The following is a 15,818-nucleotide window of genomic DNA, read 5'->3' on the forward strand; positions in this document are numbered from 1 at the left end:
AGAGATGCGGCCACGAACCGAGTATTGTGGCGTGAAATTGTTGATTCAGTGTTATCTGTGTAGATGTTAACTAAATAAATGAAATGAAATGAGGACTGGAAACGATTGGTCCAGAACCAAGCCCAGTGAAGAAGACTCGTCCATTCGGCGTAGATTCATCGTTGTGAATTGTAGTTCATCAAGTAAGTAAGTAAGTCTGAGTTCGATTCCCGGAAGGTCCAGGATTTCGTATCCTAGATTTCCCTGGAAACAGAGTACCGTAATCCGGGGGCACATTGATCACTATTTTACAACTTTTTGATGGGTTGTCCTTCGGAATTCAAATATGGTCAAATAAATTTCGATCAAACCAGTACTCCATTGACCTTTATCAATTAATGTAATCGCTTTTTCATGAAATTATATTTAACATATCATTAACATAGTTTAAATATCAAAAAATTAAAATGGCACACTGGGCGAAATTGATCATCATGTAAAAAAGCAGTTTTAAAAATAAAAAATATCCCAATCTACTAAATTTATGTCTCCTGAATCTAAAAATGATGTCAAAATTCTTACAATTCGAGTATTTGATCATTTTATTGCAAAATTAAACTGTGTAAATCTGCCTAATACGCCTAAACGTAGGCAATTTACTTTAAAATAAGCACATTATTTGAGAACAAACGGTTTTATTAGCTAAACAATATACTTGCTAAGCTGTTTGATATCAAAAATCACACACTTCGAAAAAATCGTGTAATTTTGTGTCATACAAGACCGACATATTAAAGCGAGTTAAATGACACAAAATTAGATTTGAACTTATTTTTATACGATGCCAGATTGATGCCTTGTAATTTTACACGTATACATATTTTCGTTGTGAACATAACCTCAATCAACAATCTTTGATAGCTTAGCAGGGCAAAAAACAAACAATGGATGGTCGATATTTCTTCCGATTCGAAATAAGGCGCTGTATAGGGAGACCTTTGCGAAAACATCACATAACTTCCACACTCGATTTCATGTGTACAGTGAGTGAAACTGTATTTTATGTCTATATTTCCGGCTTCCAAATCACTATACACCAAGACATCTAAACGTCCCTTGATCGTCACAATTCCATTTTATTCGGTGGTAGTCCCAATGAATATTTGTTTCTGTGTTCGATGCTTCCATATTACGATATTGCTCAAGTTGTTCCGATGGTAACAAGAAAAAATAATTCAATTACGAGGAATGTAATCATCTCGCCTGACTAAAAAACATTGTTGACGTTTGAGATCACTGGAGCTAACGTGGTTGTATCACCGTTTTTGTAAATTTACAAGATTTATGCCTCAAAAATGAGTTCAGTAGTTGGATATTGCAAGAATGTGTCGAAAATGTTCTACTGCTGATTTGACAATGTTGATAATCGCGTTAATTTATCATATGTCGTAAAATTGAATCAGATTTCAATTTGCGTCATGGTTCAGTAAGTCAGATCTTGTCAATGTGTCACTGTCAAAATTGATATTTTTTTAGTGTGCAGTTCAGTAATTCATACTTAAGCTTACACAACATTTTACACACTTAAAGTTGACATGTAGGCATAGCACCAGTGGATTGTTTGGCACCGACATTTCCAACTGTATTGCTTACACCTTCAAAAAGTGAATATTTCTATGCAAAACTGATCCTAATAAAAATGAAATAGTTCAAAATCATCATTAGACATCCATAAACTAGAAAACATGGAATGTCTGTGGTGCCAACGAAGCCTTCAGCATACTTGTGAGGAAATGTATTTTGGTACTGACCTGATCAAATTCGCCCCAGTGATCAATTTGCCCCCGGATTACGGTACCATCGTGCTTGCCCCACGATGTATGTATGTAAAAATGGCAACAAGCTCTCAGTCAATAACTGCGTAATTGTTCATTGGACACTAAGCTGAGCAGTCGGCTCTGTGGCATTGGGGACGCAATGTCAAGAATAATAAGAAGAAGAAGTGTTAGGTAACACAGAACACCTAAATTTAATGTTTTTATGTTTTTAATATTGTTTTATTCCTTAAAGAATATCAAAAGAATCTAAAAATTTACTATAATTCTATTTTTTGTTTTCCATAAAAATATCATTATGTGGTATTTTATATTCAAATGCGAAATTTTCAGCAGTTCAGTAGTATGATTTTCAAACATATTCACCGGCCAATAATTACTGCTCATGAAAACGTCATAAGCGTAGTAAATTAAAGCTTAAAGACAAATAATTACCGTTTACAATTACCATTTATATCACCCGTTAATTCAATGTTCAGATGGCAAAAACAATGATTATGAGAGCTCATCAAACACATTAAGGCAAAGCTCCTTCCTGCCTCAGCCCAACTACATCACATTGCATTGGATGCAATCAAGCTTAGCTAGAATATTGCCCATCCACGACTTGCGTCCTCGCTAAGAAAAAGTTCGTCGTTTTACCATCGTTGCAAATCTCTTACTTCTCCTGTCGCAATTCTGCCAGCCGCCAAAGAATGTTGCAATTATATATCTCAGACTAACCAACAGGCCCCGGCAAGTCAAATCAAATCAGCGCACGGCGAATTAACCCGTAATTACCAGATGTTACATCCTTCCATGCTAAGCCGTAAGTGGGGTCATCTCTCCTGTCCGACTGCTTGCTGATGCCATTCCATTAGCAAACGCAACGTTTGATCTAGCGAGGAAGTTGGCATAACTCGGTTTCTATACGCGGTGTGTTCATAGTATGCCTCAGTCTCAAAAGAAAGATCAGCTTCACCAGATTGAAAACAACAGATAAATTGCCGTGGAAGGAGAGTGGGTGGCAGCGTCTTAATGAGAACGTTTTCAATACCTTTCTGTAATTAAAGTAAAGAGCATTTTTTTTTATCTCTGGACACCCTAAAAATGGCCGGCTCGTTTCAGTTTTCAGTTGATCAAATCAAATTTTAAAATTCACAGAGAGGACCATAGAATAGCATGTAATTAGAATGATGAGTGCAGAATTAATGTTATTTTTTTTTCGTTAATAACGATTTTAGACACGCCGTGCATAGACAAGCCAATGCTCTAAACTATTTGACCACAGCCTTGAGCTGCTACATGATGCTAGTCCCGAAGCATCAGGAATCATTCGATCACAGCCCGGTCAACTCGACTCCGGCGATCTGGAGACTCTGGAGGGCACTCGGCGATCTGAAACACCTAATTAGGGCCATGTTCAAAAGCAGCATCCAGAAAGCAGTTCACCTCTTGGCTGCAGTTTTATGGTCCACTGAACTGGACAAAGAAATCATTTGTAACATGGTGGATGCTGGATCAGGGAATGGGGAAGGTGGGGGATGCGAACAAGAAGTCGTCGTCGACGGCCGAGTCAAATAAAAATAAACATCTCAAGCGATAGCATTTCAGAGATAATTTCTTATTCCCTTTCGGGGCCAACGTTGCATGGTTTACCTGTGTAGTTCTGGGGCTAGATGGCGCTTTTCGCCATTGGTGGGCGAAACGGATGGTAGAGGAAGTCGGGATGATCGCCGGAGCTTCCTTAGTATTAACATGGCATGTTCTTGTACCAGGGTGAGGAATGCATACAATTGCAGTTCATGTTTAATCTGGTGATGCAATCGGATAGGCACGGTGAAAAAAAATCAAGGGTTCCAATAAATTGGTCAGATGAACTGACATTTAAAAATAAAGACATTCACTTATTTACAGAAAATTAAAACCTTGTCGTAAGAACAATCTTTTGATCTTCAAATGAATTTCACAGCGTAACAAAAATGACATTTTCGCGTGTCTCAAGGATCAAATTATGTGTCTCTAGTAGATTTGGGGTTGCTAAATCTGATGCCGTTCGCAGAAATGTTCCAGCACGTCACAATTTTCAGCTACAGGTCGCTAAAGTTGTATAAAACACAGGTTTCATTGATGTACACATAAAATTTAAACAATGATTTATCAAAAAACATTATGATCTAATCCATCAAGTATGCAAAATAGGACTTTATCATTCATTTCAGATATAATTTGATTGAAATTGCATAATCAAATTGAGGTTAAATCGATTTTTTCAACATGCTTGCAGTCTCCATACAAAATTCTTCGTTTCTCTTATATGGCAAAATACAATATTTTCATAAACAACAAAAATAACTTTTGAGCTTCGGAAGTATTATGAACTTTGTTGATAACAGGGGGGGTATACGCAACGAGGCTCGCCTACCGTTCATGTTTTGTGAGTGTATTCGTTTGGCTCACAACGCTGCTAGGCATCCCGCTGTTTGTGTCTTGAAATGCATCAGCATTTGCTGTTTGGCATGGCCCGCGTTTCGACCTGTGCTGTTTGGGACGGCCCACCCGAGAGATGATTGTTAGGCGAGCTTTGTTTGTAGTTGACAGCCGTACACCCACCCTGGTTGATAAGCATCGTTATACATATGACGTTTGAGTTCTGAGGCAAATTAAGCAAATAAATTGCCATACAAGCTGGAAAACTTGCATGCAAGTTGGTTGAAATAGTCAAATTTAGCATTTTCAACAGCCAATATCTCAAAAACTAGACGTGCTATGGTAATTCTGTAAATGACAATGGATTCAGCAACCCTTAATTAAGTAAATAGCGATATTTTGGTGCTTGAGACAAAATCGTGTTCCGCAGTGTTTTCAGGCTGGCCATGTTGTATGCTGTACCAATATGATCTAGCTGCTGTTATACCAGGAAGAAAGCTCTGCAGAGGATTCAAAATAACATTTTGAAAATGAATTTAAAGCTCTTTCCCTGATATAGTAATAATGAGCTACATGAATATTCAATGTTGAAATATTGGAATAAATGTTGAATAAAATTTTGGATGATTTTTGGGCAAATATCGTTGCAATCTTCTATTGCCACGATCAATTGAAAGCGTTTTGAGAGCCTAATTTAATTTTACCAATTTAGAAGGATAGCGTTTTCTAACACAGAACACCTAGATAAAAAAAATGAATGTACTGTTTAAAATGATACTACGTTTTGAAAAGCAAAAGCAATGATCGATTTTTAAGGCACAAATCTCACAACCACAAAAGATTTTTCAAGAACATTTTTCACAGTGAGTACGGTGAAGAATGAAGCAGAAAAATCTGTATACGAATACGGAACAAAATTGCACGGAGGCATCCATAGCGCGTGGTGTCTGTGCCGAGGCTAAGTAGCGTAGACCCAGGCAAACGTCGACGACCGCGGCCAAGAAAAACGAGGCGAGTGTGATAAATCCTGCCGACTCGAATTAAGATATACTCCGTGCGATAGAATAGCGGTCTTTAGCGCGTTCAATGGAGTTTCTTCTGTATTTTTTGCACTTCCTTCCATTTCTGCCGATTGGATAGGAGGCTTCCTTGACAATAACAAAGAAAGCAACGGCAGCAGCAGAAGAAGGACGGGAAACTCTGCAAAGAAATTGATAGGCTTTTGATCTCTGATTATTGGGGATATTGCTTTGCATGTACACTTTCAAGAGCGCACAGGTCTCGGTGCGCAAAGTGGATAAAGCTAAATTGATCGGACGGTGCGATCGGTTGTTGGACTTTTCAAACTGGAGCGTAAATCGGTTTCGCCATAGCTACCTCCCGCACAAGCCGTTCCGTTGCGCTGCACTGTGGGTCAGAAATAAGAATTTCTTGAGAAAATTCCAAACACTTTCATAATGAACAAGAATCAACCTACGGTATTACAAACTCAATTCTACTCGAGTCGTCAAGTGGAGTAGTAAAAATGGAATTTGAATTGATTTCGAGATAATTGTTAGGATTATGAATTTTAGGGAATTATGAAATATGAAATATGATATTTGTAGTACTTCTTATCAAAATTCATCAATAGCGCCTATTACGAAACACATTCCCGTGCAAAATCACCCCCTAAAACACATACAACAGTTTTGGTTCATATCACTATGATCTCAGGTTTAATTGAAACTTTCTGTGAATAACTCGAAAGGCAATGAGTTAACCTTACTTTGTATGTATTTTTTCCAAAACATTTTTTGAATTTTGTTTACTAAATTTGTATATGCAGTTGTAAAATTTCTTAAAAGTTACACTGACACATAGGTTATAGCTACAAGGGGCCCCAAAATCATGGTAAGTATTTACCATTACAGTAAAAGTTCGACATAGTTCTCAGGGAACTGACAATTTTTAAGACTCCAGGATGACAAGGAACTTAGCAAGAATAAGTTTCTAGAGTAGGCAAACATCAGCAATGTATAGGAGCCCCCAGATTATCCCATATTTACGATCATTCTAGGTTGGATTTGAAGTAGACCAAAGCTTTGGCTCCCAAAATTTTATGATCTATTACAAAAAAAAATATATTGGTTCTAATTTAAACTGGCATTGCTTAGTTGACTATACGCAAGGTATAGTCCTAAGCTTCCTTATAGCTTAATGTGACATATAAAAAAATCGGCAGCTATGGGGAGCTTCAAATGAGCTTCGATCCAATTCTTACGAACTAAAGCAAGCAGGTATTACTCATTTTCAAAACCATACATAAAATTCTCACACTCAAAATCCCTTCAGATATTTTGTTTTATTAACTCAAAGACTCCAAAATTCATCCAAATTTATCTTCGGGTTTATTGCAATTTCGCCTGATAATTTTGTTTAAGATTATGTTATGAGTTTTACAAACAACTTCTAATTAAACATACCCAGAGATTTCCCCAAAACATCGTTAAAATGTCGCGAGAACACTTCCTAGAACTGGTTTATGAATTCTCGCAAACATTTTTACTAATCTTCTTTTGAAATCTACACCAGCAACTACTTCAGGAAACTTCATCCAGTGGAAGCGCTGCAGAATATTCGCAGCAATGTCATCGAATTGACGCTTATATTGAGCTGTTCGGTAATTCAATCTGAATGGTTATTAAATTAATTAACTCATTACGCGTGGTGAAGATGGACAAATTATGGGTGAAATTATGAAAAAAATCCACGTGCTCGGCTGGGATTTGAACCCAGGACTCTGATGAGATTGATGAATATGGGTTATGAAAGGGGTCCGCGTGGTCTGTAGGGATTTGAATTCTAAACTTGTAACCACCTCAGTTATTGGGTCACCAAGAGACTCGGTAGCTTAGTTGGTAAAGCGCTCGTCTAGCATACAAGAGTCCTGGGTTCAAATCCCAGCCGAGCACGTGGATTTTTTTTTCATAATTTCACCCATAATTTGTCCATCTTTACAACGCGTAATGAGTTAATTAATTTAATGTCATCGAGATTTTTTCTACTTATTCTCGAAAGAAAAGCTTTTGGTTAAAAAAAACTCCATTAAAGTTATTAAGTAATTATCTTGCGTTGCTATGTAAACAAATATACAATTCTTTGATGTTTTTTTATTCCAAGAATGTGCAGCTGAGATTTCAATTTTTTTCTAAACTCAACCCAGAATTTTTTAGAGATTTCTTCAAGAAATGCTATAGTACTCATTCCAGGAATTTTTCAGGGATTCAATCAAGAATTTTGCTGAGGAGTCCTCCTAGTTCCTCCTAGTCCTTGTTTTTCCAAAGGTGTGCCAAGAAGTCCTTTAAATTATTTCTAATTTCTAATTCCTTTGCTAATAGTTTCTGTTTTTCTTACATGAACTCTTCTTGATATTTCAAATATTATCTTAGGACTTTACTAGAATTCCTCAGACAATTGGCAATATTTTCAGATTCGTCATTCAGCTTTTCCAGGCAGTCCATTCACTGCAACGAGTTTTTCAAATGGCACTTCTCATCGGTTCCATTAGATTTTTTCAAGAACTTGTCTTAGAAAAAGCATCACAAGGAGTCAAGAAAGTCTACCAAGAATTTTAGGAATTTCGATAGAGTTCAAAAAATATATTTTTAGTTTTTAGCGATATTTTTTTTTCCAATATATTTTCTATAACATATTTATCTTAGAACAGAATATTCTCGACAAAATATTGGAGGTACATGCAGAGCCGTAGCGTAGCCTCACGGCGCCCTTGGCGAATCGCCATTTGGGCGCCCTGGTTCAAACCTTTTTTGGATTGTACAAGTTCATGTGAAACATTTCAGTTGCCCATAACTGCATATTTGTAACATTCGATTAAAGTAGGCATTGAGTGAAAGGAGTACCGTTTTGTCTCAAATTCCGAACAGACTCATATTCCGAACACTCGGTTTTTGTATGGCGCTTTGGTTGAAATGTTTCGCTGAAATATGTCACCAATTAACAAGGAAATGGCAGTCAAATGCAATTCCATTTTAACGTCTCCAATATAATTTATACCACGGTAGTAGTGATGGTCCTCTAGTTTGAAACCAGTAGAACAAGCTCAGATAAATTTATTTGCTAAATTATTCATTTGAATACGATTTATTCGTGCTGTTCGGAATTTGAATCAAGGTGTTCGGAATATGAGACAGAATGAACACAGTGTTCGACATTTGAATCAAAATGTAGTTCCATACTTTTACATAAAAACAATACTCAAACTTATTAAATCAACATTATTATTGCTACACCCAACAGCTTATAGTTAGGCTTGACGAAGCAATTAAAATTTACACAAATATAAGCCAACTCATGCCAATCAGATGCATTTGAAGTCACTGTTGTTCGGAATATGAGTCAAAACGGTACCAAGTGTGCATTTTATGTTAATATGGGAAGAACTCTACAATACTTATTTAGGGCTGAAATTGTGTACAGCTCATATCGCATAGTAGGAGAATAGAGAAAAACTGAATCTGACAGAAATTTCATAACTAGTACATTATGAGGCCCATGTATAATCTCAATGTGACTGTTATGCGGTTAGCAATGTGACAAAACAATTTGGCATTTTTTCGAACTTTAAAAACTAAATGTCTTGTAGAAGTTTGGCATTCATATACGGCATCAGGGATTATGATTTCAGTAAGTAATGATATTTTCAATATTACCGAAAGCTGTTTTCATGGATGATCAATGTTACCCCATATCAGCCAAATAAAAAAAATACTTAAAACATTGTTTTTAAACATGCTTCAATCTTTCGGAAAACAAAATACAGTGTATAGACACGAGCATTGGATGTCAGCACTTGTTTAAGAAATATAAAACATGCAACATATGTAGTTTCAAATTATTTTTTTAAGAAATTAAAAAAAATATATCGATGCTACTCCGGATTACGGTACTAATTTGTTAAAATCGATTCAGATATCAATCTATAATGTCTATGTCTACGAGTTTTTTTTAATTGTGACTTCGAAGGTGTTTTTTTATTCTAAATATGTATCTCCAGAAATTGTACCATGTGCGTCACGCCATTTTGGCGCCCCTTGAAGGCTGGCGCCCTTGGCGAGTGCCAACCTGTCCAACCGCACGCTACGGCACTGGGTACATGAGAGTTCGGTAATAAGAGACATATTTCTTTTTAATAATGTTAGTTTTCTCTACGCAGGGCTACTGCATTAGCAGCTTGACACAAATTTACTTAATCTTATCCCAGACAACCAAAATGTACGTATAACGAAATCACCTGGAGGCGTTGTATGTGCAAAATTTCACTTATAAGATGTCGCGAAAAGGCCTTCTACGTACAAAAGTGGAGGCGATATGCGTGCATATATTATGTGAGGAATAATAACATACAATACGAGTGTATAAACTGTCTACCGAACTAACCTGTGAGCTTATGCGACTTAACGTCTGATAACAAATGTTGATTTGACAGCTGCTACGGATTGATTCGACTTACCTTGCACAAGTGTACGAGACGAAACAAATTGTACAAATGAACTCAGAAAAGAAGTGTTTTATGCGAGGAAACTCATCAATCTGACGAGTTTATCCACGGTGTTTTGCGGGTTTGATGTAATTAGTATGAATTAACGAGTTGTAACGTGAACTTTCATGCGATTTCTGGTTGTTTGGGTATGATGTAGTTAATTTTTACAATGCCGTGGAGGTTTTGGTTCCCATGAGTCGACTAATGGAGTTTTCATTGTATTCCTTGAATAGCTTTTACACAATTTTGGCAAAAAAAAAAACAGAAAATTATTCAAAACAATAAAAGAGTAATTCAAGTCATCGTGCAAAAGTTTGAAGTTACCCCTTAAAATACAAACAAAAGGGGTTTGTCCACATCTTTGGGAATATTTAAGTCACACAAGAGTTAACATAAAAACTCGTTTTCTTGTACAAATAACGTCGCACCTACATAAGACGATGACGGAAACTGTTTGAATATCGAATTTCTTCGCATAACAAGCTATTTTTTAGCTTGTCAGTGCATTTTGTTTTGATTTATATACCGGGCACCCCCGTTGATATGACCACATTTAATCTGAACACTTTTTAATTTGTACCCCGTTAATCTGCACATCGTTCAGATTAAAAATGGTTTGAACGTCATTCAGCTCATGGAACGTAGTAAAGTGAAATAGAACGCAGTGAAACGAAACGCAGAATCAAAACAAAACAGCCAAAGGGGTAACCAGAAATACGATTTTCTGTTGCTTCAAATTCAAATTAATAATGAACCCCGATGGATGGTTTGCATGAGGTACTGTTCAAATTAGCGGAGGTACACGGTATGCGTAAAAAGTAGGTTGAATCATTCCGTAGAATTTGTCAAATCAACTTTGTCATCATAGATCAATTCACATAAGATTAAAGATTAGTTTATTATTTTATACACTCGCATTGCATGAAAACTTACATCATACAAAATATGCACATACAGTCAATTCTTACCCGATATACCGTATCTCGATATAGAGTTAGAAAACAATATTAAAAGTTAGTTTTCATGGCTACCTCGATAGTCCCTTGGATCGCATTTGCACTGGTTTTGTGTTCTGTAACTCAATACTTTTTTAACTCGATGGTCCCTTCAATATCGAGTTTTGGAGAGTTGACTGTATATCACTTGAACATTTGTACGTATAAGTCCTTTCGACATGACATCATGCGGAAACTTTACTCATATAAGTATCGCACAACGCAAAATGTGATTTCGTTATACGTACATATTTACTAGTTGTCTTGGTGGTCAAGTATAAAAATATACAGTATGAAGTTTTTCATAAGTTGTTTTGATAACTTTTTATCAAATATAACGAACGATATTTTTTGGTATATTTGCCGTACATTCTTCATCGCAACTACTATCAAACTGTATAGACTGTGTTTGTACTCAAGACCAATCTAATTTGAAAATATGAAATAAACTTAATAACTATTACATGTTATATGCTGCCGTAAATCGCCAGTCAATCCCATCTGTTTTTTTGTCAAAATTGAGTTTATAAGAGTTATCAACATATCTTCATATGATCTTTCTGCTGCTCTAACGAGACAACACAGTTTGTTCGGTAAAATTAGGAAAATATAAAACCCCAGGTCCGATAAGCAAGCTTCGTTGTAAATGAAGCCCATCTTTTACTATTGTACATATTACACAAAAAAATACCGGAAGAAGACTGCTAATGGACCATTTCAAGCTCGGCAAATGGTGGAATTCTACTTCGAAACATTTCTACAACGCTGTGGAACTTTTTTCTACGGGAGGACCATATAGGGCGATATTCAAAACTGAAAAGGCAATAGATGGCTCCTTTTCAGTGGTAGTAAAATCAAAATCCTGAAGCAACAACCCTGAAGAAAACAATCCGTATTACACCTGTTTACCCTATGCAATACCCGTCATAATTACGGACTCACTAAAATAAGTATTGCAACACTCAATTGAATATTGAATCACCCTCCAAAAAGTTTTGCTTCATCTCAAAACAGGTAAATTTTCACTGCTATAACTCGTGATCCTTATGATTTGCAAAGAAGTGATCTACAGCAAAGCTGTTCTGCGGCTCAAGGACATTAGAAGGCAAACAGTTTGGTTCCTAATTTTGCCACTAAGTGTTGCCAGTGAGCAAGTAAAATTGAGCATTTTTCACATGAGATAGAAAATTTGAGTCTTCGGCAAAGTTGTTCAAACCGTAAAGGACATTCGGAAGAGAGACAGTTTGCTTCGCATTTTTGTCGCTAGGTGGCACAAGTGAGCATGTAAAAGTGGGCTTGTGCTATCATGTGATAGTAACCTCAGAATGCCAATGTCGCTACTGTTCGTGTCACCAACCACGCGCTGACAGCGTGAATACGAAGCCACAAAGTGTCAAAACATTTTTTTTTTTAAATCACAACAAATCATCCTCTATAACATGACATTGAATAAACAATGACAGTTAAAGGTAATTATAAATTGATACAGTTTTGTGACAGAAGCGCCACTAGCGTTCTACAGATAATATTTCTATTTTTGTGATCCACATGAGATATAAAGTTCGAGTTCAGTTGTTCAGAAGGTCAAGGAGATAAAAGATCGAGCCTTCGACATAGTTGTTCAGAAAATCAAGGGCATTCGGTAGACAGACAGTTTGGTTCAAAATTTTGAAGTTAGGTGGCGCTAGTGAACATTTAAAATTGAACTTTTTCTAGTTCTATCTTGTGATCCAGGTGAGATATAAAGTTCGAGTCTTCGGCAAAGTTGTTCGGAAAGTCAAGAACATCCGGAAAGTAAACAGTGGTTCTAAATTTAACCAATAGTGAGCATTCAACAAACTTGTTTTTAAAGTCCGGACTTCCGGAAGCAAACAGTTTCCTTCTGCCGCTAGGTTGCACAAGTAAATATGTAGTAATGAGCAAAGCAAGCCCTTCTTGTGATCCACATGAATTAGAAAGCTCGAGTCTTCGGCAAAGTTATTCGGAAAGTCAAGGACATCCAGAAAGCAGACCTTTTAATAAAAAAAAATATTAATCCACTTGGTGCCACTAGTGAGCAACTAAAACTAAAGGTTTCAAGCGAGTTATATCTTCTGATCTAGATAAGATAGAAAGCAGGAGTCTTGAATATGTAATGATTTTGACTTGAATCACTAGGAAATAAAGTGAAACAAGGCTGTAACACTGAAATATGAATTTAATCAGACCAGAAACTCTTGAATATGATGTCAGACCTGAATCACTTAATTATTAGATGAATCAGACATGCAGAAATCTAAAAAGACCAATCCAGAATCTCTTGAAAATGAAGTGATCAGTCTTAAATTATTTGAACATGAGGTTCATCAGACCTGAATCATAAGAAAATGAAATTAATTCGTCCTAAACTGCTTGGAAGACATGAAGCAGTGGAAAATGGAGTTAAATAATGACTGCCTTAAACTCGAAATGAATTAGTAATTAAGTAGTTCAGACCTGTATTACTTGAATATAAAGTGAATCAGACCTGAATCACTTGGATGTGAAGAGATTTTGACTTCAATCATTTAAATATGATTTTCAGGTCTGAATCACTCGCACATGGAATGAATCATAACAGAATCATTAGAATGTGAATCAGATCTAATGCACTTGAATCGGATATGAATCACTTGAATACATTATATGTTTCTGCTCCTAATCACTTCCATTTCCAAATGCCAAAGGCTTTCTGAACAACATTCTGGACATTCTATCTTATTAAAATCAAAACCTACATAAATGGATGTTCCATATCTCGAAGAACCAGAGTAAAATTGGTTTTCATGGCTACCTTGGACCGCAGTAACACTGATTATGTTTCATAACGGGATCATTCCTTTAATTTCAAGCTCAAAATGCTCAATTTCACATGCTCACAGCGCTACCTAGTGGGACAATACTAGCAAACTATTTCATCAGGATCACAATACAGAACTAGCTTAAAATTCTCAATAATCTCAAAAATAAGTGGAGCACGTGGTTTATAGAGAGGCCCTATGGCTATTGTTTAGAAACTTTCAATAAAATGTAATTGACATCCAAAAGACTGTAATCTTTACGTGGACATTGTCCATAAACCACTAATTAATCGTTCTTTTTTGAAAACCTCGTTACAAACTTATCTTTGTACAATCAATGAAAACATTTAAAATTTTTTTTTGTTTTAATATCAGACATGTAAGGTATACTTAATTTGCTTTTGGCTGAAGATGAAGTTTTTCCATTCAAATAATTCTGTAATTAATTGAATAACATCATCGGTATACAATCATAATGATCCCAATAATGAGAGACCAATGTGATACAATTTGTATTTTTTATGTTTTTGAACTTTTCTCGCTAAATTATGATTTCTAGCCCATTGTGCGCTGCCAGGTTGGGTATTTTCTTGCGATGCGATGGCTTCATACTCGATTTGATTGGATGCTGTGCTATTGGCGGCCGCGGCTATAGACAGGCAACGAACGACTCCCGGGCCTGCGATCACTTTGTGGCCAATTTAATGAGGTCGTTCCATTGTCCGGATCGGGTTGTTGATATAATCAGCCAGACCACACCGCGATCGAGTATGGATGTACATATTTTGCGGATTTTTATGCTTGAACTTGAAATAACTACTGCTGCATTACGTTGCCCGATACGCTTGGGAAACAATCGGGCAGGATCAGAATGGGACTTTGAACATTGGAATATTATAATTAACTAAGATGTTGAAATTCCTTCCTTCGTGTGTTAGAACCCTTGAGAGCAGTAAACTGTTCAAATTTAAATTGAACCTTTGGAATCTACGATGGAAGAAGTTTGAATTGTGTGATTCAAATGTGTTGATTTATAAAGTCGATAACATTTATTCCAACATATCATGCAGAATAAGCCAAAAAGTATTAAAACGAATTTCTATAAAATTGAACTTGTTATGGATATATTGAAATCTCCATTTAAGTAATGAGTACGGAATTGGAAAAGAAATCGGATCCTATTATTGGCTCTTTTGATTCACTTCGGCGAAAGAAACAGAGCCAAATTATGCGTCATATTAAATGGGACCTTGCTTAGCCAACTGGTTATGGTCCGCGGCTCCAAGTAAAGCCGCCATGCTGAAGGTGTCTAGGTTCGATTTCCGGCTGGTACAGGATCTTTTCGTAATGGAAATTTCCTTGACTTCCCTGGGAATAGAGTATCATCGTACCTGCCACACGACATGTGCATGCGTATGGCAACTTTTTTCAGTTTGTATAAAATTTCGTTGATTGATATCAAATAGCCTAAAAATGGAACTTGATTTACTAATTTGTAATATAAAGCTGGTCAATTATTTGAACGTTTATGAGCAACATTTATTCACATATTGGCTCATTAAAATGTATTCTGTAATGTTTTGAGTTCAACAATGATTTAAGGTTATGCGATAAATTATGTGAGAATGAGCCTATAAATTGTAAATTAAGGTTTCAGTGTATCCAAAGGGAACACGGTTACATTAGTTGGCCTATGGCAACTCTGTAACTCGATCCAAGCGTATTCTCCGTAGTCTATCAAATCAAAATTTCAAATTCGGTTCACCTTCCTCTGAGCTTTGAACACATTTTCAGGTGTATCCATTTCGAACCGTCAACGACCATTTAGCACCGTGAGCTGACCGTCCGAAAACCAGTTTTCCCTCCCGAGAGAAGGAACTGATCTTTTTGTTTGTTTCTTCCGAGCGAAGATGTTTGTATCCATATCCGCACACGTTGCGGCCTAATTCAAATATGTCAACAGAAAGTTGACGTCAGATAAACGATGATAAATGTTCACCGAGCAGGGAAAACCCCAAATTTTGAATCCGAATTTTGAATTTTTTGGCCGAGGAGCCGGTGGAAGGCCGCGATACCGTTTTTGGAGGTGACTTATGTACTTACCCATTACTGGTGATGGTGGTCTGTACTCCCTGGAAGTTTCCCGCTCCGGTGGGGATCTGTGGGAATGAGGGGAACTGGATCGGGAAGCCGAAGTTTACTGTTATGGGTGGTGATATCGGGAGAGAGAGAGAAAAAG

At 36.6% G+C, this 15,818-nt stretch overlaps 1 protein-coding gene across 1 annotated transcript in view; it reads right to left on the reverse strand.

Moving 5' to 3' along the window:
* The window catches only part of LOC5577776 (GATA zinc finger domain-containing protein 8), a 68,310-nt gene that overhangs the window by 15,519 nt on the left and 36,973 nt on the right, over positions 1-15,818 (reverse strand). The window contains exon 4 of the mRNA XM_001663501.2: positions 15,683-15,779. Coding sequence (XP_001663551.2) covers positions 15,683-15,779 — 97 coding nt within the window. The remainder of the gene's footprint in view (positions 1-15,682; positions 15,780-15,818) is intronic.

The sequence above is a fragment of the Aedes aegypti genome, chromosome 3 (genome assembly GCF_002204515.2).
Source record: "Aedes aegypti strain LVP_AGWG chromosome 3, AaegL5.0 Primary Assembly, whole genome shotgun sequence".
Taxonomy (NCBI): Eukaryota; Metazoa; Arthropoda; class Insecta; order Diptera; family Culicidae; genus Aedes; species Aedes aegypti.